The sequence below is a fragment of the Labeo rohita genome, chromosome 1, assembly GCF_022985175.1.
Source record: "Labeo rohita strain BAU-BD-2019 chromosome 1, IGBB_LRoh.1.0, whole genome shotgun sequence".
Taxonomy (NCBI): domain Eukaryota; kingdom Metazoa; phylum Chordata; class Actinopteri; order Cypriniformes; family Cyprinidae; genus Labeo; species Labeo rohita.
This window is the reverse complement of record NC_066869.1, coordinates 33,609,114-33,636,333: the sequence shown is the minus strand read 5'-3', so window position 1 is coordinate 33,636,333 and position 27,220 is coordinate 33,609,114. Positions and strand designations below refer to the sequence as shown.

Below are 27,220 nucleotides of genomic sequence, written 5' to 3'. Positions count from 1 at the left end.
TTATGTTTTATTGAAGATTTTTATAGAATGATTTCATCATAATGGCACCATGGCCTGGATACTATGGGCCCCTGTGCACTGCATATACAGCATACCCCATTTTTGCTCCGCTGTGTTTTTCAATATAAATGGTTATTGAGGAAAAATAAGCAGAAATTTAAATTCATTTTACGTTTTGGTTTATGTATTTATTTATTAATTTAAACACTTTTCATTCATCCTTGATAGCGTCCCCCTGGTTGAGAACCACTCTATGCTATATTAGCCAAGCAAATGTGCCATTCGGTGTGAACATAAGATGGCACTAGACATCTGCCTCTGCTTCAGTCTATAAAATGATATTTGCTCTATGTATATACAACCATTAATACTGTATACATAGAAGCTCAGTAAGCTACTACTTGGACACTATTCATTAATTTGACGGGCATTTACATTCACCCTAAAACACTGCAATAAAGTGCAAAATTCAGGTAAAACACCTGTAAAAATAAATACTTAAATTCTATCAAAGTAATACAGTATTTGTGCATATAAGACAAAAAATACGTAACTCCATAGCTGTTCATGAATATATTTTTCAGGATATAATGGATTTGGAAAATTAACAATGACTTCACATTTATAAATATATTAGACAAACACACAATTAAAAATAAACTGGAAACAAATTAAAAAGTAGAAGAAGAAGAAGAAGAAAAACACTGCTTCTGAGGTTGCCTCTGCTTATTTATTCTATTACCACTTCCTCCCACCTGGAAGGAAAAAGAAAAATCAACTATTAAAAATCTAATAATATAAACAGCATGTAGTAAATTTAAAATTAAGTACTGAAAGTGTATTTCCAACTCATGTCCACTAGAGGCCTGCGGTCACTTTATAATCTCACCTGTAACAATCTGTACAAAAGCTTTGGGGAAGAAACCTTCTCTGCCATTGACTCGTCCGCTCCACCATTCATCGTCTATGTGAGCAGTGACCAGGATCCTTTCTCCCTGTTGGAAGGGCAGATCCTCCTCTGTCTCTGCTGTGAAGTCATACAGTGCCACAGCCCACTCTTCACCATTAAAATCAGCCTGTAGATAAACATTAATAAGGTTGGATATATAGCACATCTTACTTTACCTGCCTGCATAAACTACACTCACGTAAAGCAATTTATACTACATGGCAAATCTCAGACGTGTGATTGTTTATATTGTCACAAAATGTAAAGGGTATTATCAATAACTTTATTCACATAGTTGCATATAGATCTCTTCTTCTATATTGTATATAATATGTCAATATCTTTGAACTGTTAAAGTAGAAGTCCACTTCCAGAACAAAAATTTACACATAATTTACTCACCCCCTTGTCATCCAAGATGTTCATTTCTTCCTTTCTTCAGTCAATAAGAAATTATGTTTCTTGAGGAAAACATTTCAGGAATTATCTCCACATAGTGGACTTCAGTGGTGCCCCAAAGTTTGAACTTACAAAATGCAGTTTAAGATAAGAAGGGTCTTATCTAGCAAAACGATCAACAAATTGACAATTTCTATAATTTTTAACCTCAAATGCTCGTCTCGTCTCTGCAATGCACATGCGTAGTCTGTGTAATCCGGGTTAATATAGTTAGGGTATGTCGAAAAACTCCCGTCTCATTTTCTTTTTCAACATCAAAATCGCCCTACATCGCTGTTTTACCTCCCTTTTTTTGGGAAAAGGGCATTTGATCTTTTTGCACGTTCACTTTGTAAACGGTACGTCTTCAGCGATGTAGTACGATTCTGAAGTTGGGGAAGAAAACGAGACAGGAGTTTTTTTGAAATACCCTAACTGTATTGACCGTATTGAACCAGAGTTCACACAGACTTAGACAAGATGAGCATTTGAGGTTAAAAAGTATATAAAATGTCAATTTGTTTAGAAAATGCCCAATCGTTTTGCTAGGTAAGACCCTTCTTCCTCGGCTGGGATCGTTTAGAGCCATTTGAAGCTGCATTTAAACTGCATTTTTGAAGCTCAAACTTGGGGGCACCATTGGAGTCCACTATATGAATTAAATCCTGAATTTTTTTTCCCTCCAAAACACATAATTTCTTATTGACTGAAGACATCTTCATTCACTGTCATTAAACATCTTTAATGACAAGGGGGTAAAGTAAATTATCTGTAAATTTTTATTATGGAAGTGCCTTTAAGGCATATGTTATTAGAGTGAAACTGTGTTGTTTTCCTTAGAAGGTCAAGTTAATAGAAAATAAGTACTGTTCACTACAACAGGTAAGATGTAATGTGACAGGTGGGGGGAAGAATACCTCAGTGGCTTTGTAAGACATTTGTGTGTTAGATGAACTGGCCATTCCTGAGAAATAAAACACAAGATATATTAGATCTATAGCCCAGAACTTTGTCTATTATGTAAGCAAACACATGCAAGAATAATAAAATCCAATAGTGTGAAGTACACTGTAAAAAACAAAAAACACAATTTGTTGAGTCAGCTTAAAATAATTTGTTACCCTGCTGCCTTAAAATGTTAAGTTCAGTCAACTAAAATAAGTTTAGTCAACTTTTAAGTTTAAAAAAGTTAAGTTGTACTAAGTAACAACTTAGATATTTGTGTTTGCTAAACTTAACAGATAGGTAAGTAACCCAGCTGCCTTAAAATTTTAAGTTGATTCGACTCAAATATCTTGTCACTCAGTATAATTTAACATTTCAAGTTGAATAAACTTTTTTTGAGTTGACCGAACTTAAAATTTTAAGGCAGCCAGGTTACAAATTATTTTAAGTTGACTCGGCAAATTGTTTTTTACAGTGTACTTTTAAATTCAAATTTACCAATACTCCACTTGTAAATTGTCTAGGCCCTTACATTCTAGACTATTTCAGCTAATTATTTCAGTTCACTTTATGAACTTGATTGATTTTTAAGGAGCCTGCACACAAATGCAGCTTATGAATTAATTATTACTCTATAGTTAATGGCTGTAAATTCTCCATAGAGTTACAGAAAAGAGCAGCTGTCCTCATAGGAGAACCTCCCCATGCACTGCAGTGTAATGAATGAGATAGAGGTCATAGTTTCATACAGCCCTTAATGAAACACAAACAGAAGGGCAAATTCTTCACATTCCCACCATAGGGAGAGTGGCCCACTTGTTGAGTCCCAGAGACGCAGATGCTGATACTGCACTACTACAGTTGGTGTTGTAGGTACAGTAGATTAGAAACATACAAGTGGCTGGATTACAGACAGTTTTAAGGGTAAACTGAATGTGCTGCATGTTTTCTGAAAGTGGAGCGGCATTATGGAATTCAATCAAGCGAGGTTTCATTTTCCATGTAAAATGCACATCACTTCTATTTGATTAAAGGGTGTTTCTTCAACCGGTACTTTTGCTAATCAACGCAAATTTCAACCTTTATCACATTAAAACTATCTTTTTTTTCAAGCTTCAATTTATTTTTGTTAATTTTTAAATGCCTTTCATGTCTAGAGTTTGGCAGTTGACTCTTGTCACAGTCCTTTAGTTTTAAAATGTGAAAATCCATCATAAACTATAACCTACCATGATATTTATTTATTTTATTTTATTTATATATTATTTATTTATTTATCAATATTTATTGCATGTAAAATATTCACATAAATGTTTATGTTGTTATATGTTGGTGTATTCATGACAATTTCCACCACTAGCAACAATATTGCCACTAATAAAGGTTTTCAATGAAAAGTTTTTCATCTCGCAATTGTTTTTTTTAATTCTGTGGTGAAAAACATTCCTATAGGATCTAAATGTTTAAACATTAAATCAAATGTGTACAATTTATAGATAGCTTTAAGGTTTTAGGCTCTTACCAGGTAGTGCAATCTTATTCGGAACAGATTTCTGTACTGGGGCTGGTGGAAGATCCTCAACCACCTCCACAAAGTTGAGAGGGAAAATACCATCATGGCCGTTCACTTCCCCACGAGCCCATTCCTCTCCTACATATTCTTTAAGCTGAATCACATCACCTTCAGAAAATGAGAGTTCATCGCTCTGCTCTCCCTCGAAGTCAAACCTCGCAACACACCTTGGGCCTCTGAAGAAAATGCAGGGAAATAAAATATTAGTCTAGTCACTGTCATGCAATCTGGTTCCTAGTGTTTTTTGTCAAGCTAACATTGCAGTAGATCAGATTTTAAATTAAAAAGTTAATATAATTTGTGTTCGAGCTTTCACAGACAAATTCTAAGGATGACTTACCTGACAGGCTCAGGACATGGTTTGGTTTTCCATTCATTGCTGGGTGCTGGCACAGATACAGGCTTGTTCTTGAAAAAAAAAAAGATTCTCCTTCAACCACAGTAAGTTATATAAGCTTTTTTAGAGATTTTTGCAACCCTGTTACCTAAATTTGAGACATGTATAGATAATATTAACATATAATTTGTGTGATCTTGTAATTTCCTTGCTTTAAAAATTACATATACATCGATACTAATTACACAAAATGTGTAAGAAAAAAATAAAATGTGCAGCAGAATGAGTAACAGGGTTGAAAATTTAGTCTAAATAACAATACTGAGTATGAGCTAGCAAATTATGATTTGTTTTTAGTTTTACTATAGCAGAAAAAAAAATTCTTACAATAACTTGGATAATATCATTGAATAGTTGAGCATGAGAATGCTGTCAACACAATAATATTTGTAAAAATGAAAAATATCAATTTACATTTACTTGCTGTAGAAAGAGTAATTATATTAATTACACAATTACTTGTGTATTTTTTATGTAATTGGTGGAAATCTTGCAGTAACAGGGTTGCATGCAAATGTAGAATACAAATATTACCAAAATAAGTACAATTAATAAAAATGACTTTTTAACTACAAAGAATTTCAGTAAAATAGATTATTGCATGATACTGTTTTAGATCTAGTTAAGAAGGTCATGAGTGCGACAGGCAATAATGATTTTAAAATGTTTTACATTTTGTTAATCAACATATCTAATAACTCTCACAGCCAAAAAATAAAGGATTTATCAGTCTTATGCTTTAAATTAAAGGTATATTTCACCCAAAAATGAAAATTCTTTAAAAACCGACACAGAAGAGAAGAAATTGTTGAATAAAGTTGTTATTTTTGTTTTCTTTGAGCACAAAAAATACTCTTGTATCTGCATAAAACTACGATTAAACCACTGATGTCACATGGACTATTTTAATGATGTCCTTACTACCTTTCTGGGCCTTGAACGTGGTAGTTGCGTTGCTGTCTATGCAGGGTCAGAAAGCTATCAAATTTCATCAAAAGTATCACAAAGGTCTTACGGGTTTGAGGGTGAGTAATTAATGACAGAATTTTCATTTTTGGGTGAACTATCCCTTTAAGTTGTTGGACACTGTCTACTACATTTGAAAATCCCATATGTAACACTATATTTACCAGTGTCTTGACATAGTTAATGGGGAAGAATCCAGTGATGTTTCTACATGTTCCCATGTACCAGTCACCATCCAGTTGTTCTACATTAGACACCACATCACCAGCCCTCAACATCAGCTCTCCAGGTCCCTCTGAGACACAAACACAGGACAACAAATGATTATTAAAGGAGCGGGTTTTTAACTGCCTCCAAATGTGAATGTAAAGGAGAAATGCGTATTTAATTAATAGTCTGAATACCCTGGGAGGAAAAGGATTTCACAGACACAGATTAAACAGTACAGTACGTGGTAATTATTCTTTGCAAAAAAACAAAACAAACACTAATCATAGCCTTAGTAAGGTATGCTTGCCTTGGAAAATGGACCTTTAATTTCTTACACAGAACACAACTGTCTATTTATATTCACCTGGAGTGAAGTCATACAGGGCTTGTACTTGTAAAGATCCAGTATTTTCCACCACACCACTAAAGGAACTGTTTTTCTGTACAAACACATTGAGAGCCAATATAGCATATTGACATTACAAGACAGATATTACTTACTACTACAACTACTATTAAACATTGAGTCAGCATCACTATTGATTACCTGAGTTACTGGATTGCTCCGTGTATTTGCTAAGGGTGTAATAATCTTCATATGTGTTTTCTGCACAGTGCCCTTAGTGTTTCCCACTTGGCATTCAAAGGTTTTGCTATCTAATTCCTCAAGTAAGACGAGGACTTCATTTTTCTGTAGGAAATAAAGAATGGAAATGCTTAAACTGAAACTCACTGGTTGAACAACATGTAAAGCATCTTTGAGAACTTGAGAAGATATGGGGCTACAGTGAATGTATTGACTTTAAGGTCACCTGAAAAGAAAGCTCCCCGGTGTTAGTGCCATTGTAGTTGTACTCAGCAATCCCGTGGGGAACCTCAAGCTGTGTAAACCAAAAAGAACAGGACAGAGTTGCATTCATTTGTTCAGTTCTTCTGTAATACCATTAAATCAATAAAATAAAACCTAAAATAACATCTCACCGTGTATTTGTTGTAAAGACGATGTCCAGGGTTGGGTCTCGGCGGTAAGGCGGGTCCTTTTTTCGAAGCTCTGCGGTTTTGTTGCTGCCATTGAGGTTGCTGTTGTTTTGATGGCACTATTTGTGATACTCCTGGATCTGAGGGCCGACGTTGGGAGCCATCTTTCCGTGGAGGTGGAGGTCTTCCTGGGCCTGTTTTCGCTGGTGGTGGTCGTGGAGGCAGAACCTTTCCTGCACTGGGCCTGAAATATTATTAACATAGAATTCAAGGGCACAATACCAGAAGCTACCACATGTTGTCGACATTGAAACTCTTTATTCACTGTAACAATTCCTACACTGAAACTGCCAAAACCAACCAGCCATGAAAAGAGAAATGCATAAAGGCATGTTTAAAAGGCTGAATGAGCGAAACTAGGACAGCTTTGAATAAATACAGGATTCATTTACCGTGGTGGAAGAGACAAATCAAATGAGTGACTGAAGGAGTCCTGGGGGGGAAAACATTATTAAGTTAATATTCAACTTTTAAAAACATAATTTGTGCCCTAACAATGTATGTACACAATAAATCATAGAATAAAAGGATATTGTTCATGATTTCTGACAGCTGTTTCAGGAACACATTTCACATTTGGAATTATTTTTCTGACAGAAACATTTTTACACAATTACACAAATGCAGATGTGAATAGTCAGCCAACATATTGTGTTATTGTGAGAGTAACAACCCAATTCTCTTCAAACTGCTGCTTCGTCATGAACTTGAAGTGGCCGTAAAAGTAGTCAGCTAACACATACTCAAAATTGAGCATGTATAGCCAGAAGCATCTGCATTTATGTACTTGCAGAGTATGTTTCAGGCCTGAGGAAAGAGGAAAAGGAAAACTAAAGTCCCTATTGTTCTGTACTGCTCTCTTTAACTTTATAAAATGTCAAAAGAAATTTTTTTTTGGTTTGTTTTTTTTTTATTTTTCAAATGTCACAAATCTGCAGATTAAAGAATCTGGTAACTGATCCTGTGAGTTCTGCTGACATTTTTTTCTTAAAAGGCCAGCTGGGGCAGGCTGTAAGGTCTTACTTTGCGAGAGGGTTTAGGTGGGCCACCCACAGGTTTCTGCACAGGTAAAGGTGGAGGAACTTCTGCAGTCTCTTCAGTGTCTGAAAGGCAGTGGGAACAGTATGATTTTTTGGGGGAGGAAAGATACAGCACAAAAATTGTCAACTGTGTCAGAAGTGACTGTAATGATTTTTATTGCAAATAAATGCTGCTCTCTTAAACTTTATATTAATCAAAGAATTAGGAGAAAATGTATCAAGTTTCCACAAAATATAAAAAAAATACACAAAGAAATTGGGTACGCAAAGAAGTTAATTAATGACTTTATTCAACAATTCGTCTCCTCCACGTCACCGTAGCATCATTTTGGAGAATATCTACATGGATACGTTGTTTTCGTTCAAATCAAAGCGTAAAGAATGTAGAAGACATATCCGTGTGGTGCAGCTGACACAGAACAGCGTACGCAGTTTGCGTCCAGCAGATATTCTCCAAAATGGCGCTATGGTGACGAAGATGAGATGAATTGTTGAATAAAGTCATTATTTTTATTCTCTTTGCGTACAAAAAATATTCTTGTCGCTTCATAAAATTCAGATTGAACAACTAATTAAGGGCAGATGGACTATTTCGACGATGCCTTTCATACTTTTCTGGGTCTTGACAGTGTTATATACTGGGACAGTCACAGGCCTCCGGGTTTTCATCCAAAATATCTTAAACTGTGTTCCAAAGACAAACAAAGCTTTTACGGGTTTGGAACGACACTGGGGTAAGTGATTAATGACAAAATTTTAATTTTAGGGTGGAGTAACCCTTTAAGCCATACAAGTCTTAATAACCAGGGTTCCCTTTAAGAGCTACTTGAAACAACATTTTTGGGTGAATTATGCTTTTTACCAGGAATTCTGCTTTAACAAATTATCATTGGCATAATTCATAGTTTAAATACTGTAAAAATAGGCAATTAATGTGCATTAAATAACCCCCTAAATATTATTACAATAGCTGTTGGTGATTCAACACTCACTTTTGTCAGTTTTACTGGGGACCCTGATGACTGTGGGTCTCTTGGTTATCCCCTGTGAGTTTAACCCCATGTAGGTGAATCCACCTTGACGGGCAGGTTTAGTGGGAGAGTGATCTGTGAGTGGAATACATTAAAACCATTAATGAACAATAATATATGTATACACATGTAATACCTGGTTTTTGATTTGTATTGTGATACCAAAAAACATTTGCACTTACTAGTAGCATCCACATAGTCATCGCTAAGCATGTTCACTGTGGATGCGATGTTAGACACAAGGGCAGTGGAGTTATGATTGTTGAGGTTCAGCAGGTCTTTGCTGGGCTTGAGTGGTGTGGGAGGTCCTTTTAATAATCCTTCCTCATCCTGGGAACTTACATTCTTAAGCTTGACCAGTGAAGGTCGTGATGGAGGAATGAGGGACGCCCTGAATGGAGGAGGCTGAGAGTCGGAGTCATCTTTTGAGTCTAGAGATGGTTTTTTGAAAAGTTGAGGTCTTGGTGCTGGCATAGGTGGTGTGTTGACCATTTCGTATAAGTGACCCTCAAATTGTGAAAGCTGCTCTTCTTTGGGCATTTTTACAGAGGGCCGGGGGGCAATGGAGGGTTTTGGTGCAAGCACAGGTGGCTTGGCATGAACTTTACGAGGACGGGGGAAAGGTACAGAAGTTTCGTCATCCTCTGTGTTAGTTTGACTTTCAAAGGCCTGTATTCTTGAACGGATGTTGCGGTCGCTGTGAAGGGAGGTCATGTTGTCACCTTGGTTTTCTTTAGTTTGGATCGTCTGCTCTTCTTGGATGTTGACACTGTTACTCAGAGGTTCAGAGCTGAAGACATCTAGGAGTTCCTGCAGATACTTGCCTGAATGGGCATCAGAAGTCTCTACAGGTTTTACAGGACAATCTTCCCGGCTGTCTTGCAGTGGTATCAAAGGTTGCACATTGACCTGGTTGGATGGGCTCAGAGGTTTTGTTTTGGAGCGTGGCTGAGGCACCGGACGTGTAGTTAAGGCTAGATCGACTATGGGTTGGGAGCTGGGAGTGGATGTTGGGGATCCGGTTTGAGTTTTTCGCGGAATGGGTTTGGGTGTGCAAGGCAATGATGGCCGAGGTGGTTTTTTTGGCTGCTTCGCTGAATCTGTGAAAGACCAAAATAAGTAATAAGTAAGTATTACAATTTGTGTTTCACATTGATTTGTGCATTCAAAACAGTCAGTATTGACTAACCTCCACTGTGATTTTGGTTCAGCTGCTGGGATGTGCAAGAATCTGGTTGTGTGACATTCTCTTCTAGTGAGTCAGTCTGTGTGGCAATAGTTGTTGTGTGTGAGCGTCGTGGAGATGGTAAAGGTGTGGTAACCTTCTCCTGGGTCTTCTCCTTGATCACCTGCTCATAGGATGGTGGGAGCTGAAGCACGAGAGAAGGGAATCACTCGAACGCAAGCACCAAACCAAGCAAACACGTCACAAGTGCATGTGCAGGAAACATACAGTCCTAGAGAACAGAGTTTAGAAAAAAAGCAGGGATGCAAAAAATATAGGCACTATATCAGTATCTGTATGATTTTTATTATCAGTGTTGGCCAATATTGGATATTATTGTACTGTACATTAAAATATTGTGAAATTCACTTGAGCATACAGTACAAACTATTAGTTCTAGTTTTAAATGTGTTTTTGATTCGCTTCTAGACAGCACTTTAGATTTAGAATATTTTATCAATATTTATTGGTTATCAGGCATCACATGAAAATAATTATCAGCTTATTGATATCTTAAAATATCTAAAAAATGCCTGGAATATACTGACTGAACCTTCCTTATATAACAATTTAATACTTAAAAAATATGTATGCAGATATCTTCCAGTGTTATTTTATTATTATATATTATACTTTTTTTTTATTTTTATATTGTCATTTTTTATGTAATATTTTTAGAGTTTAAGTCTTAGTTTTAAGTTTATTTCTTTTTAAGATTTCTTTAATTAATTATTTTATTATTTTTATTTTATTTTAGTACCTGTTTTACAACTTATTTTATTTCAGTTAGTTGCCAAGGCATCATTTTTTAATTTTAAGTTTTAGTTTTTCATCATATATTCATTTCAATTCATTTCAACTTTATTTCAACTTACTAAAACTATTTTTAATAGTTTTAGTTTTAGTTACTAATAACAACACTGATGTCTGCACATTGTGACAATGGAGGTTGTACAGTCAAAACAAAAATTATTTAGACAACAGATTTTTTAATTAATTTTTTTACTAGTGGGTGCAGGACACTATAGTTCATTTCTGTAAGTGAGGACAGCAAAATAAAAAAAAAAAACTGACATATACCCAAAAATTCTTCATACAGTGGACTACCAGTAAAACTGATAAAAAATTGGGACCAAAAATTATTCAGACACTTTGACCTGACCAAGTGTTTTTTTCTTTAATTGCTAATGTGACCTTTTTACACCACAGACAGAACAAAATTAAGCATTGCTTGGTAATTTGTCAACAAAGTATTGACAGTTGTGTAAATATAGTCATACTAACTGTTGTCTGAAGTTATCTCACATTATTAAGAAGACAGTTTAACTTTTGAGTTTTTATTACCATTTTCTAAACTATAGTGAATCAACTGTGATCATGTGAGAAATATTGAAGGTGTCTGAATGCATTTTGGTTTGACTGTATATATACTACATTATTGTTGAACTTATTCTTTAATCACAGTCGTTTATTTGTTAGTAATCCATGTGTTAGTCTCTCAAATACAAGGACAAAGTGGCCATGCTTCATTAAGTAAAAGTAAAGACATGCTAAAGAAACCAAGACAATCCCCACACCTGTCCGGCACAACTGTTTGCTAATGGCAGCTGTTGAACTGGATATAGTGCTATAAATCACTGTACCTGAGCAGAGGTCAGAACGCTCTCACTCCAGATTGGTTGTGTTGTGAAAGCTGTGGATGAAAATCGGCCAGACGACGCTGAATGCCAAGAAGTGCCTGTTAACGGCTCTGCCGATAAAATGGTTATCTCTGGACGCCTACAAACAACAACAGCTTCCTTAATAGAGATTGATATATTTCACACACATTTCAAAACACAGCTACACAATCAGGCTTGTGGTTCTGTATTAAAAAACAAAAAAAAAACATGAGGAGGTTCACTCTGGCATTAATGTTCGCAAGATAATCTATGGCACCAAAAAATCAGCCAACCATTTTCCATTATGTCATAATTTAAATCAATCAATATTTTTTAAAATTATATTTAAAGACTTTACTTTTTGATACGACAGTAGAGATTTGACAGGAAAGAATAGGGGGAGCAGGTCTGGCAAAAGACCCAGAGTTAGGAATCAAACTCGGGTCAACAGAGGTAACTAACCACAAAGCTGTCAGCACCAAGGAATATTGCCAGAGAATCATTTTTAGCCACAAAAGAGTGTAACAGCTACAAGTTTTGTTTGCCTTAAATTGTAACCAATCATTTGAATGGGTTATACTAGGTTATATTGTCAATGTTAGCAACTGTATCCAGCACAAACATGCATGAGCATATGAGACTGATTAGGTGCTTTAGACAGACAAAAGTGTAGCCTAGAAGTTGTTCTTTCAAGAACATGTTCTTTTAAACACTGAGCCATGTTGTCCACACGAGAGATTGAATGTTGCTTTTGGCATATTGTGATCACTCCCATCACTTCCTATAAACAATTCACTGTCTCTAGAAATCATATTGAAAATGACCAGAAAGGGCAGAATAGTTTTCATCAGCTCACCTCCTTTCCCTGGGGCAGTCCGGTTGTGAGTGGGCTCTTGCAGAAGCTGGAAGGTTTGACATAATTTAGCATTTTGACCATATAATGGGAAAGCATGACATTCCTACAATGTGTCCTGTAATTGTATAAATTACTAGATTTACATCACATCCTACTCACTTCGTTTAAAGGCTGCTTTGATTGAAGAAAGGGGGCCTTGACTAAAAAAGCAAAGAACAAAAAGCAGATATTGACAGAAAAAATCGCAATGGTGTTTGGGGCATTCTCAAAGTTTTTAAGGTTGTTTAAGGTCAACAGCTCTGATCAGATGCATCTGTTTAGCTCACACATACACACGAACACAAGCGACACAGTAAAAACCAAACATATACACTGCCAGTCAAAAGTTTGGGATAAGTAAGATTTTAGGCCGCGTTTATTTGATCAAAAATACAGAAAAAAATTTTTATATTGTGAAATATTGTTACGATGTAAAACAACGTTATATTTTAATATACATTAAAAATCTAATTTATTTCTGTGATCAAAGCTGAATTTTTCAGCATCATTACTCCAGTATTTAATGTCACACGATCCTTCAGAAATCATTCTAATATAATATATTTATTTTCAGTGCCTCAAAAGTCTTTTCCAAGACTCTGTGAACAAAAAGTTACTTTTTTTTAACAATATACATTACTGTTTAAAAGTTTGGGGTCAGTAGATTTTTATTCTTTCTTTTTTTTAAATAAATTAATACTTTTATTCACCAAGGATGTGTTAAATTAATAAAAAGTGATATCATAGATTTACATAGTTAGAAAAGATTTATATTTTTAATAAATGCTGTTCTTTTTAACTTGTTATTCATCAAAGAATCCTGAAAAAAAAAAAAATTACAGGTTCCAAAAAAATATTTGGCAGCACAACTGTTTCCAACATTGATAATTCTAATACTAAATCAGCATATTAGAATGATTTCTGAAGGATTGTGTGACACTTAAGACTGGAGTAACAGCTGATGAAAATTTAGCTTTGCATCACAGGAATAAATTCTATTTTGAAGTATATTAAAATAAAAAAACATTATTTTGTATTGTAATAACATTTTGCAGTATTATTGTTCTTGATGAGCATTCTTTAAAAAACATTTGGTGCCATTAACATTTGTTTTTCTTGAAAGAAATTAATAAGTTTATTTAGACACATTAAATTGATCCAATATGACAGTGAAGACATCTATTATTACAAAAGATTTCAATTTAAAATAAACGCTGTTCTTGAACTTTCTACTCATTTAAGTATTCAAACCTGCACAACTGTTTTTAACATCCACAATAATATTTAAAACAAATTGGAGCTGATCAGATTTCTGAAGGACCATGTGACGCTAAAGACTGCTGAAAATTCATTTTTGTCACCACAGGAATAAACAGCATTTTGAAATATATCAAAATTGAAGGCAGTTATTTTAAACTGTACAAACATTTCATGATATCACTTTTGTTTTAATATATTTTGGCCAAAAATGCAGCTTTGGTGAGCATTAAGATACTTCTTTCAACAACACTATAAAATCTTACTGATCACAAACTCTTGAATGTTACTGTAGAATGTTTAACACATACATCCGTGTACTATAACTAACATTTTTATTACCACAATATCTTCAACATATTATGGTGACAGTTATTTCTCACACACAAAATGTTAACTTTTATTGCCTTACTACTTCATAAAACTTTGCTTTAACTACTCTACATCTCAATTTAAAGTCCTTTCCTATCTTTACAACTAGGTGCTCATTTCCACTGTACCATATTCACCTTTAAGCAGGTCAAGACGTGTGTCCAACAGCACAATAATAATAATGTACTAAACAGAAGAAGACAGAGCAAACAAAGGACAACTGAACACTGCACAAAGCCTAAAGAGACATCAAAAATACGTAGGCATCTATTTCATACCTTAGATTAGTAGATGTATGAAGTGTTAAAAGAATCCACTAAAGCAAACAACACCATCTTTTCCAAAAACTACAGTGCTTATTGGTAAAAGCTCTTTGATCTTTCAAGCAGAAGACTTCACTTCCTGACTATGTGGACGTTTTAAAGCTGCTGCTTTCTGCATAGCTGAAGTGATGTGTCATAAGCGCAGAGTGACTGTTAGAGAGAGAGTCAGGGCAGGCCAGTCCGCCAGCAAGCTCTCAAAGGCAGCTTTTGCTCTGCTTCAAATGAGAACCAGCTGACAAGTTAGATTCACACCCTTGATGTCTATCACTGTACAGGGATCATTAGCTCAGCAACAAACAAGCACAACTATCCAACTGTCCACTTCCAGAACAAAAATTTACAGATAATGTGCTCACCCCTTGTCATCCAAGATGTTCATGTCTTACTTTCTTCAGTCATTAAGAAATTATGTTTTTTGAGGAAAACATTTCAGGATTTTTCTCTGCTATAGTGCCTCGATTTTGAACTTCCAAAATGCAGTTTAAATAAGGTTTCAAACGATCCCGGCCAAGGAAGAAGGGTCTTATCTAACGAAACGATTGGTTATTTTCATAAAAATAATACAATTTCTATACTTTTTAATGTCAAACGCTCGTCTTGTCTCGTTCTGCCTAAACAGTTTTTTTTCCGGTTCATGACAGTTGAAATGACCGGCTCATGACATGTCGAAAAATTCCCATCTCATGTTCTCCCTCAACTTCAAAAACGTCCTATATCGCTGTTTTACCTTTTTTGTGTTTGATCTTCTTTGCATGTTCACTTTGCAAAGACTGGGTCAGTGCTTCTGATGTAGGATGAATTTGAAATGATTTTTTAAGTAGAGGGAGAAAATACAATGGGAGTTTTTCAACATACCCTAACTGTCTTGAGCCAGAATACACAGAGTTCAGGCAGAGCAAGACAAGGCGAGCGTTTGAGATTAAAAAGTATTTAAATTGTATTTTTTTAAATGAAATAACCGATCATTTCGCTAGATAATACCCTTCTTTCTCTGCTGGGATCACTTACAACCGCATTTGGGATCGTTTGAAGCCACATTTAAACTGCATTTTGGAAGTTCAAACTCGGGGCACCATAGCAGTCCATTATATGGAGAAAAACCCTGAAATGTTTTCCTCAAAAAACATAATTTCTTTACAACTGAAGAAAGAAAGACACAAACATCTTGGATGACAAGGGGGTGAATACGTTATCGGTAAATTATTGTTCTGCAAGTGGACTTCTTTAATACAAGTTCTGCCGCTTTGCATTCAAGAAATGAAAGATATGTCTGTGATTACCTACATTGCTCAATGCTCCACACTGCAAAAACATGTTGGATAGTTTACCAGATCTTCAGTTGCTTTCGTTTAAGGGTATTTAGCACTCTCTAGCACCCATGTAGAACCGGACATGGGCTTGGGTAACCGCTTCAACTGCATCGGGATTCCAAGACTAACAACATGTCGCCCATGATGGCCATTATATGGAAGTTAAATGTTCAGCATATGAATTTGAGTGCCCACATACTTTTAGTCTTTCAGTGCATACTGTGAGAGGTCAAAACTTAATTTGTAAACTTCAATGGCTGGTTAATTTATGACCATGTGTAAAGCCATTTACACATAAAAATAAATCTAACAATACACTGATGCTGAACATTCAAAGATACGTAGCACCAAACTAGACAAGATTTCAGAGTTGTTGAATCAAATTGATTCATGTGATTCAAATAGAGACTATTAGAGCCTAAAGAATTAAACAATCAACAGAACAACATAATTACTATTGTAACTTCTGTGGAGTTTTTTCATTTTCACCTTATTTACATGTTATATGAAGTTCTCACAAGGATGTGAGGATGTTGTGTTTCCATCTTACCTTAAATGTAAGTGTTCTGGTTTATTCCTTTCCGAGCGGTCTGCAAAACACAAAACACAAAGTCTTTGTCACACATTTTATTTAACTCACTGTGAATCTGCATTTGCTATATGCAATGACTAAACCCTCAGGCACAGCTGGCAGTAGTGAAACTGTCTGTGTGGCTGGTTAAACTGTGTGGTATGTTCCTGATAAACCTGTTTTAAAGAGCTGAGCTTAAGGAGAGAACTAGAGGCTACAACAACAACACAGTTTTTCACGAAACCTCGCTCAGCATTCGAATCACTCAGGTCTAGTCAAACAGCTCTTACAGCAGGTTTGTGGTTTCAGAGGTAAAGCAGGTTCACTTGTGTCTCCCCTTTCACTTCTGAACACACTTTGAGCATATTTTAACCTTTAACACCTTTAACACATTATGAAAGCTTATGAAACTACAAAGCTTGTAAAACAAGACCAGCATGTTTCACTACACTGCATCAAAATAGGATCCTTGTTACTCCCGAAAGCTTTGAGCATTCATAGAAAATGTTTAACTTTCCCCAGGTAATGAAAGTGAGCTCATAAAACATAATGACTGCTTTGGCAAAGAGGTCTTTGTTGCAGTTGTCTACTGACCTATCACTGTCCCAAGACACACCTGCGAGGTCCAGTTTCTGCTCTCACTGTGTGTCTCTGTGTGTGCTTGTTAAAGTATAAGAAAGTGAAATAGCCTACCTCACTCATAATAGAATTTGTGAAGTAATTTGATTTAAATCTGTCATATTATTAAGAATTAAGTCACTGTATTATTTACACGTTAAGCATTAAAGATAGCTTGAAAATAAGACACGTTACTTAACAAAAATATAACTGGAAATATATAGTCCTACCTGCATATTGCAGAGAACAGTAAGCAGACTCATTCCCCACCTTCTGATTCAAATGTTTGTGAGAGGAAGCACAACTCCCGTAAAAGTGACGTATCTTTTTTTTTTTCATTAGGTATGTTGACACAGCCATGGTGCCATGCAGGAATGCGGTCAATCAGGAAGTATTTGTCTTTTGATATTGGTGAACCAAGACATTAGTTAACCAATAGTCAAATATTCCCGTACACATACTGTACTGGCCCTCCATGTAAAAACATCACACACTTTCCCTATCTGTCCAGATGTCCACCTTAATAAAATGAGCATTTCATTGATTTAAACACATCCTGATATCACAATACACCATCTGCTTTATCACTGTCATTGCTCCAGGAAGATGGTGCGGTTTTGTGCTGATAGTAGAATAGCAACCAGCTTTCACTTAATAACGTCCTGAAACAATTACAAGAGAAGATACACAAGTGGTATCAGTCTCAGATCAGTGTAAAGAGACAGAAGTTCCCAATGGAAATTATGGCATTAACAAAGATTAGGCTTGACATGTTCACATGCTGACTCCTGACTGATGGTGCTAATTTATACTGCAGTATGCAAATATAAATGACAGGCTCCATTCAAATACAGGATATGTGCTTGTGACTTCTAAAATTGTGTTCTAAAAATAGTCTTAACCTGTTCTTAAAAAATGCTACTTAACAAGCATAACAACTGAAATAGGTGACCTTTACAAAATTCTAAACTTTCATTAAAGTGAAACAATGGAAAGTGAAAGAAAATCTCATTATGAAATAAACATTTTTCTCTAGTTCATGTTGGCCACAATTATTTGCACCCCTAGAAATTCTTTTGGTTGAAATAACTCTGAAATAAATTCCCATTCATATTTACATTTTTTTAGCACACCAGGCTGACTAGGAGCATGAAATTGCCCAGCCATGACTTGATGTTATTATAATTACATAAAGGCCAAATTCCCTCAATTGTCCATCACAAGGAGTAAAACCAAAGAACATAGTTCTGAACTATGGAACAAGACAGCTGAGCTTTACAAAATAGAAAGTGGCTGTAAGAAAAACGCTAAAGCATTGAAAATCCCCATTTCCACCATCAGGACAATAATTAAGGTATAGTTAATAGTCAATAGTTAATTCAATCAACAGAAAATGTTACAAATCTGCCTGGAAGAGGACGTGTGTCTTTCTCATCCTAATGTACAGTGAGGAGGAGAGTTTGAGTGACAAAAGACTCTTCAAGGATCAAAGCTGGAGAACTGCAGAGATTAGTTAAGTCTTGGGGTCAGAAAGCCTAAAAAAATGTCAAATAGTCCCTACATCACCACATGTTGTTTAGGAGGGTTTTAAAGGGTTTTAAAGGTTTTCATCGGATGCCCATTTTCCACAAGTTGATATGATTCTTTAGGGTCTTAATGAAAAGTCTATAATATACTTTGGTTAAAAATTCTCAATGGTTGTGTAAAACAACACCCTTTTTACCTTGTCAAAATGAACTCTGCAAAAATTGCTTCTTTAAATGCAAATTAGCTCTGCTCGCCCCGCCCCTCTCTTCTCTCTGTGGAGTGACGAGCTTGTTTACTTTAGCTGCATTTAGCCATGTTTACCCACTAAACATGCTAACTAGCACATTATTAGGAAAGGCGATCGCAAAGATTCATAAAAATACCCTTATACTCACTTCTGCTGTAAGTGAAGCTGGATCACGAATGATTTGCACGAACACAGACAGATATCTGTAGATCGGGAGCCGGATTACCTACACAAACAAACGTAATCCACTGCATCTTCATCGGCTCAGATGTCAGGAGTAAATGACGACCACTATGTTCATTATTACATCCAGCAACACAACACCTCACCGCCACACCGACAGGCATCTGAGAATGGCTCGATTTGAAAAAAGGGATATTATTTTTATAGATTAATTAAAAACCACTGCATGGATTTTTATCATTATAGGTTAGATTTATACATACACTGCCAACACACATTAATGTTCAAACAACATGAAAAAGTGTACTTAGCATCCGATGACCCCTTTAACAAAAATCTGGCTCGCTTATCCAAAAACAAACTCCAGCATATTCAGTTGTCAGATGCGACTGGAACTTCAAATGGGACTGGATTCTATGGCCAGATGAGCTTTTTTTCGTTTGCAGCAAACACTCAAAATGGGTTTGGTGCAAACAGGGATAAAAAGTGACCCTTGCCCACGGTTAAACAAACTGCTGAAACTTACCTCCTAACTTATTAATGTTGTAGGCCTATTTTTCTGCCAGTGATCCTGAACATCTTGTTTAGATACATGGCATCATGGTTTTATCAAATACCAACAGATAAAAAAATCTAAACCTGACTGCTTCGGTTAGAAATCTTATTATAGGTTGTAGTTGGATCTTCCATCAGGACACTGATCCAAAACAAACATCAAAATCAACACAAAAATGTGTCACTGAGCACAAAATGAAGCTTCTGCCATGGCCGTCCTAGTTCCCTGACCTGAACTGAAGAGAAAAAGCACCAGCATGGAGCTGCATGGGAATCTAAAGGATCTGGAGTTATTCTGTATGAAATAATCTCTGATCTCTTGCCAGGTGTTTTCCAAACTCATCAGGCTTTATAGGAGAGACTCAGAGCTGTTATCTTGGGAAAAGGACTTTGCAGTAATTGGGCGCCAATAATTGTGGCCAACGTAAACTAGAGAAAAGCACTTATTTCACAATGAAATTTCCCCCTTACTTTCCATTGGTTTACTTCAGCGAAAAAGTTAGAATTTTGTGAATTTATTGAATGAAAGATCAAAAGGATAAACAATGCATATTTATTTCCACAGCTACCTTTGCTCATATTTACCAAGGGTGTCAACATTTGTGGAGGGCACTGTACTTCTCTGAAAGTCATAAAAACATTAATATAATCATTAATATACTTCAGTTAATATAAATTAATCTTCACACACAAAAAAACATTGTGCCTGACATCTACTGAGAGTAATACAAATCAAATATCTAAGCCAGCTTTTGGTGTGTTATTTACTTACACACTGATATGGTGACAAAGTATTTTGATCACAAGGGGCAACAGAAGATGCATGTTAATAACAGGTGTAAATGGCAATCTGCCTCTGCCTACCACTTGTTTTCGGATCACATGAGACAGTATGTTAATACCACGGCTGGTTACGTAAACACAGCTGCTATGTTAAGACTGTGTCTTAATAACTAGTCTGACCAATTAGAAGTTAGCCCAGTGGTAATGAGTCTTACATCTTGGATTTAAATTAGACCAATTCACATTTTATGTAACTGACATTAACAGGTTATGACAAAAATTAGATGACTAACATCGAAGACTTGTCTCAGTGTTTTATGCAACCGGCCCCAGGTGTAAACAGGGCCTTTGAGAGAAATAAAACAGTGAAGGACAACTAAAAATTGTGGAGGAAAAAACAAGGCTCATGTTCTGAAATTTATGACACTTTGAGACATCAAAGTGATTTCTTTTTTCAGCTGAAAATATGTGAGACATGAATTTTGTGGATAAAGATCTGGTTTAGACAAGTTGGAAGGCATTATGAACAGGCTATGGAATACATTTGTGCTGACAGAGTGTCTCTGTGTGTAAAGCCTGTCTGTGCAGGCCAACACTTTCATTCTTTGTACTGAGAGACAAAACCTTTTCACACTGACCTGAAATCAGTCTTCCAGATTGCAGCAAACAGCATAGGTTAGAAGCTAAATCCACTCTGACAGTGCTAGAAGCTTGTTCATAAAACCTCATTGTAAATCACAGAGATAACTGAAGAGATAAACTCACTGGCACACCTTAAAGGGACAGTTCATTAAAAATGAATATTCTGCTATCATTTAGGCCTACCTACTGTCTGCTGTTCCAAACCTCTATGACTTTTATTTACTATAACACAAAGGAAGATAATTGTTTCAAAGATAAATGTCTCAATGTTTTTTATCAATACAATGAAAACCAGTTTCTTAAACGTTCCCCAAAATATTTTCTTTTGTTTTTAACGAAAGAACGAAATGCATACAGGATTGGAACAACCTAAAGTGAGTAAATTATGAAAAAATGTATTTGTTTGATGATGTTTCCGTAATGGAGAATGTTAACACACTGTGCACAGTCTAACATTTTTGCAAAGAAAATATATTTAAAAATATATTTATACTGACAGTGACACATAAAAATCAGAGAGAAGCCAGAAGGCAAAATCGCAGATGTCAGTCCTCTCAATGTGAAATGCCACTGACACATTGGCTGATGTGGTCACTGATGATTAAATATGTCAAAGTAAGAGTCACACTACACTCTCTGTGGACACAGAAAATTCCGAGAAGACAAAACACGCATACACTAACCAGAAACTCTGTCAGTGCAATGCTGGAAGAGTTGTGAAGCATCTATATTATATACACCACATATACACCACAACCAACACACTGTAAAAGCACTGACATACATAAAGTTAAAGGTAGAGTAGGTGATATCAGAGAAAGCAGAGAAAGCAGAGGCTTGTGACTGTTCTACTGTACACGGATACCTTTTCTACATATATTTACACTTTGATTTGAATGAAAACAGCATTTCCGGCATACACAGTTTGCGTCCTGCGAATACTCTCCAAAAGTGGAGTGGAGTAACCCTTTAAAGAAGTTGTACACTTCCAGAATAAAAATGTAAAGATAATTTAAGTTATTCACCCCCTTGTCAGCCAAGATATTTGTGTGTTTCTTTATTCAGTCGATGAGAAATTATGTTTCTTTAGGAAAACATTCCAGGAATTATCTCCATATAATGGACTTCAATGGTGCCCCCAAGTTTGAACTTCTAAAGTGCAGTTTAAATGCAGCTTCAAACGATCCCAGTCGAGGAAGAAGGGTCTTACCTAGTGAAACGATCCATAATTTTTGAAACAAATTGACAATATATATACTTTTTAACCTCAAACACTCATCTTGTCTAAGTCTGCATGAACTGTTTTTTCCGGGGCAATACAGTCAATACAGTTTGGGTATGTCGAAAAACTCCCATCTTGTTTTCTTCCCCAACTTCAAAATCGTCCTACATCGGTGCAGAAGTACCGACCCAGTGTTTACAAAGTGAAAATGCAAAGAACATCAAACGGCCCTTACAAAAAAGGACGATTTTGATGTTTGACGAGAAAAAGACGAACATTTGAGGTTATAAAAAAAAGTATATAAATTGTCAATTTGTTTCAAAAATGACTAATCGTTTCACTAGATAAGACCCTTCTTCCTCGACTGGGAACATTTAGAGCCATTTGAAGCTGCATTTAAACTGCATTTTGGAAGTTCAAACTTGGGGGCACCATTGAAGATCACTATATGGAGAGAAATTCTGGAATGTTTTTCTCAAGAAACATAATTTCTTAACGACTGAAGATAGAAAGACACGAATATCTTGGTTGACAAGGGGCTGAGTAACTGAAATTATCTGTAAATTTTTGTTCTGGAAGTGAACTTCTCCTTTAGAACATGAACAGACCAGAGGCTAACCAGCGACACGATGAGAGACTGCGTTGGTGGAGGATTACCTCATGTTTCATTCACCTCATGTCAAACCATTACTGTACAAAGTGCATAATATTACAATAATAATGCCTTTCATTCTCGCTCGGCCTGCAGTAGCGCAATGGAATGCACTGGTGACGTATCACGTATCAGGGATATGACTGGACGAACATTTTATGGTCCTACGCCTTTCACAGATGCTATAAATAAATACAAATACAATTAGACCACTTAACTTAGTGATTGGTATTGGGATGTGAAGAAACTTTCAACCAGCATAACAAAAAATGCTTTTGAACCAAATCACCTACCCTGCCTTTAAACATTAAAATAATATGCAAACCCGAGTCAAATTAAACAGTCACAACTTACCTGTTAGAAAAACAGGTCATCAACAAAAACAGTTGGTGCTGAGCAAACCTCAACTTATTTTTGTTAGCCACGACATAAGATTGTTAGCCAAGGCAGGTGTGATTTACCAAAGTTCATGTTTGTACGTGTTAAAGAAAGCAGGGAAAACTCCCGTATGACAGTTCACATCTCTGAAAAACAGGAGTGGTATTTTATTCCTAAATGAATCACTGTTTAACAAATTGGCTAAATCGGCTGAGCGAATTGTCAATGGTTCACTCTTACAGACGGTTACTCATCGTCATCAAGTGGTATAAAAATGTAACATACAAAAAAGTTCACTGAAAAAATCCAGCCATTCAAGCACAAAACACCACTCGAAAAATCTAAATTGAAGGCCAGAATTATTACTGTGTAATACTGAAATATTGTACATTTCAAACATTTTTAGAAACACAAGACTTTCCTCACAGTTACTGCCCAATGCAGGAAGTAGATAATGCTATAATAACATGAAACATGTTGAAACAGGAGCATTTCTTTATGACTTTAGGAGATTTTTATTAAGCAGAGGAGAGACAAGAAAGGCTTCACGCACTGTATGTTATATGGATAGATCTGGACCCACTGAAACCAGTTTAATATTTATGCTTATGACCAAAATAATAAAAAAACTAAGCCTATTTTTTTGTCCTGTCACATGACCAGTATAAAAAATATTATATGAAAGACTGAAGAACATATGAAGGACATTTTAAGATGGATAGTATGCTGCCTGTCCAGACACACATATGACGCTGCACAGGTGGTATACTTTCACACAGGCTGCAACAAGCACAACTGCTGCCTCATGTTTCCTCAGTTGTGTCACCTGTTGTGTGTCAACACAGGGGAAAGCTGTAACCTGCTGTTTTTCCTCCTATTCACAGCTGACTCACCAATACACCCAGACTAATGCTGAGGAGAGCAAGAGGAACTTTCCAACTCTAGATCAGTTTTGGTTAATGTTCAGTATTTTTAAAAAATTAATAGGCTAAATAATACATATAAAAAGTCATTAAAACATCAAAAAAAAAACTGACATGAAATCAGAATTCAGCCGAAGTCTTTTATAATTCAGCAAGTTTATTAACCTAATGATTCTTGAGCATTGTGAAGAAAAAACTAAAAAAAGGCTTATATATCAAGTTATTATTCTGGATTAATCTATTCAGCATGTTAAATGGTATTTACTTATGCTTTGGGCGCAACTCCTTCTTCCATTTTCTTACAGAATGTGTTTTCCTTTGCTGTCAAATATGGGTCAGCACCACCGATAAATAAATAATGTGACAAATATGTATTATTAAAATTGGCAAATCCTGCATTCACTTCACTGAGTGAATTAATTGGGAATACAGAATGCTTTCAAAGATGGTTTCAAACACTTGACAGGGTTGAGAGTTATTTCACACAAGTATGAGCCTGTGTGGTGTATCTACTAATAGGACCTATTTAAAATTGGAAAAATTATCTGAATGAGTTATATCAAATAAATGTCAATTTTTTATATTGATTTTCTAATACTAAATATCTAATCCCAAAAAGTAGGAACAAAGTTGCAAAAGCAAAAACAAAGTAACTAGGGGACGTGAGTGATAACGTAATGTTAAAATTTTGATAAAATACAGAGAAAATTTAATGAAATTGTACATTTGCGATAAGATTACTGTATTGGTCATCTCTGTCACAGAACACTAAATAACAACGTTTTAATCTTCTTTAACAATTGTAACAGTAATACATTTCCTACCTGCTGAATTTCTTCTCCTTGTAGTGGCAACATTTGGAAAATCTTCATCTCCATCATTATAGTGGGCTTCAGCCATTAGTAGGCTAGACTATTAACAAATATGTCCCTGTGCAAACCTTTAACTTGCGTATATTACACAAAACTGACGAGATTTGTTACTGCTCTCTCTCGCTGACGATAAAAAATGACTTAATAAAACTCTTACTTAATAAAAAAAAGTTATATGACTACAGTTATCGCAGATCTGTCTGTCAAACGGAGAGTGATCAACTGAACCCTGAGCTTGACGCGAGCATCTTTACAAACAGATGAGTGTCCCGTGCACGCGCGTCTGTAAATTACATGCTGCTCGGCAGAGGGCGGAAAAAAACAAAATCTGACCAAGGTAACTTATTTTCTGTGAAGATCTTACTCAGTATAAAACAAGTTTTGTCATAAAAATAATAATAATTAATTAACAACTTTGCAATTCATCTTATAAGAGCTGATCTGATCTGAACCTCTATTTGTACAATCCACTGAACGCTACAGTAAGTGATTCTCTGCTGAGATGCTTTGCTGCCCTCTTGTGTTTGTTTCCAAACATTCAGTCTGACTATTTTAGTTAGTGACTAACTTGGAAAGCTGACGTGGGGAAATTTTTATAAAAAAAATAAAAAAATAATTCAATTCAATTCATTTTCTACTTTTTCTCTGGTAGCGATGAAATGAAATGGAATTCGCGATGGTCTTTGAAATCGTTAACTTATAATATAAAATTGAATATCACAAATCGCAAATGTATTTCTTTTATTATTAATTTTTTTTCATGAAAAAATCACTGTATCTGATATCTATATTTTCTATATTTTACTGTTGAAGTACTAAATGTGTACTTTTAGTGAGTCACGTGACAGCACTAAAACCCCATTGCTGCTGTTTGCTTTAACAATCTGTAAACGCTTAATTTGAGTGTTTAAAGGCATTTAATTAACATTTTGCACAATGTGCAGGGCATTTAATGACATCATCATGGACACATTTAATCTGTAGTTATACGAATTTTCATTCTAGTATTTTCATGGCAGTAGTTCTGCTTTTTTGATAATTAAACTCATTAATAGATGTAAATTATAAAATAAAATTAACTTTGGTTGTAAATGTGTTGATCTGTTATTGTCTTCAGTGTCAGAAACTATGAACAATCTGGTTAGGCATCACTTTAACTTAGAACTGTTCTTGTGATCAAACAATAATAACCCATATTAGTACAAAAATGTCAATAAATAAATAAATAAAAGTGGGTGTTGTATTCTGATACAGGAATATACTTATTTAATAGCATAATGAACTCTTACTCTTACTCCATAACCACCACAGACATTGAGAGGGAGTATAACAATCAAATATTGCCAACTTGTCAACACATAATAATAAAAAAACGAACCCAAACATTATTATGATTATTATTTTACTTCTTTACTTCTTTTTATTCAGTTTTACCTTTTAGATACGGTTTGTTTTTTCAGTGTAGATCCATAAAGATTTCTGTATAGCCATTTTTTGGGCTTTCCTGTGGGTTGTGTTCTCGTGGCATTTGCGTTTTGACCAGCAGGTGTCGCCAACGTGCAGTGTTTCGAGCGCCTCCAAAACCAGTTCCAAAACAGTGATTTTGCGAAGAAATTAGTTTAATAATTCAGTTTCAAAAAGCTTCGTTTCTCCCATCGCTGCTACAGAGTATTCTTGACTTTTTAAAACACTGGCGTTTTTATATTGATTCCTTCAGAATTCCACTAAGTTCTTCGTTTAGTGTATGTTTAAGGCTTATTTGATGTCGCAAGTGTTCTTCTTCTGAGATATAATCGCGGCTAGTTTTTGGTTCATTACCGCCACTAACTGGACAGGAGTGGGGAGATATGGTGGGGGCGCACCAAAGGAAAAAAAAAATTCATGTACTTCAATTTTGGTAGTCTATTCGAACCCGTTACTCTGAGATCATTTAATAATGTGACATATTCCTTTCACTGTTCTGGAACAACTCAAAAGCACTATTCTGATAATAATGTGCTTTTTGCTGTTCTTAACCAACCCCTGCCAGCTGCTTTTGAATACTATATAAATGCCTTATTTATTTATTTTGCCAATCAATTTTTTTTTAATGCTTCATGTTCCCCCTTGCCACTGACTTACTCAAAGGTACTGTGTGGGTGTTTTAAAGCTTGTTTAGAAAATGTATTAGCAATTTCATCCTCTAATGCCACACCATAGAAAATACAAGACTAAGCACTGTATTGGTTACAAATATGTTTTTAATCTACATTTGAAGACACAATCGAATATTGTATGTATTTATAATATTAGAGTGCGTTAGAACAACAAATCTATTGTTCATTATTTGTATTCTTGTGGCGAATTCTTGTATTTAATATATATATATATATATATATATATATATATATATATATGGACTATGATCGTTCGTGTAC

At 35.4% G+C, this 27,220-nt stretch overlaps 1 protein-coding gene across 2 annotated transcripts; it reads right to left on the bottom strand.

The window, feature by feature from the left end:
• Positions 1–179: 179 nt before the first annotated feature.
• sh3d19 (SH3 domain containing 19) lies at positions 180–25,042 on the bottom strand. Of its 2 annotated transcripts, none has more exons than XM_051120455.1 (20): positions 24,756–25,042; positions 16,181–16,220; positions 12,489–12,529; positions 12,330–12,375; positions 11,456–11,591; positions 9,777–9,957; positions 8,770–9,687; positions 8,549–8,662; positions 7,540–7,619; positions 6,909–6,949; positions 6,460–6,700; positions 6,291–6,359; positions 6,026–6,169; positions 5,843–5,918; positions 5,433–5,563; positions 4,246–4,313; positions 3,855–4,081; positions 2,305–2,351; positions 890–1,076; positions 180–755 (listed from the first exon to the last, which is right to left on the bottom strand). In XM_051120455.1, exons 1-20 carry the CDS (start codon positions 24,829–24,831, stop codon positions 739–741), a joined length of 2,880 nt encoding a protein of 959 aa, XP_050976412.1. In that variant the 5' UTR covers positions 24,832–25,042; the 3' UTR covers positions 180–738. The 2 variants fall into 2 exon arrangements, with proteins under 2 accessions (XP_050976412.1, XP_050976402.1); XM_051120445.1 differs by lacking the exon at positions 24,756–25,042 and adding an exon at positions 17,050–17,163.
• Positions 25,043–27,220: the final 2,178 nt, after the last annotated feature.

Excerpts from the sequence above, each read along its gene's own strand:
- sh3d19 (XM_051120445.1), bottom strand. The coding sequence starts at position 17,158 with ATGAAAAAAAAAAAGATACGTCACTTTTACGGGAGTTGTGCTTCCTCT. Across the intron at positions 16,221-17,049 it reads CTGTTCTCTGCAATATGCAG|ACCGCTCGGAAAGGAATAAA; the intron begins GTAGGACTATAT and ends TGTGTTTTGCAG. Across the intron at positions 1,077-2,304 it reads TGTCTTACAAAGCCACTGAG|GCTGATTTTAATGGTGAAGA; the intron begins GTATTCTTCCCC and ends GTTTATCTACAG.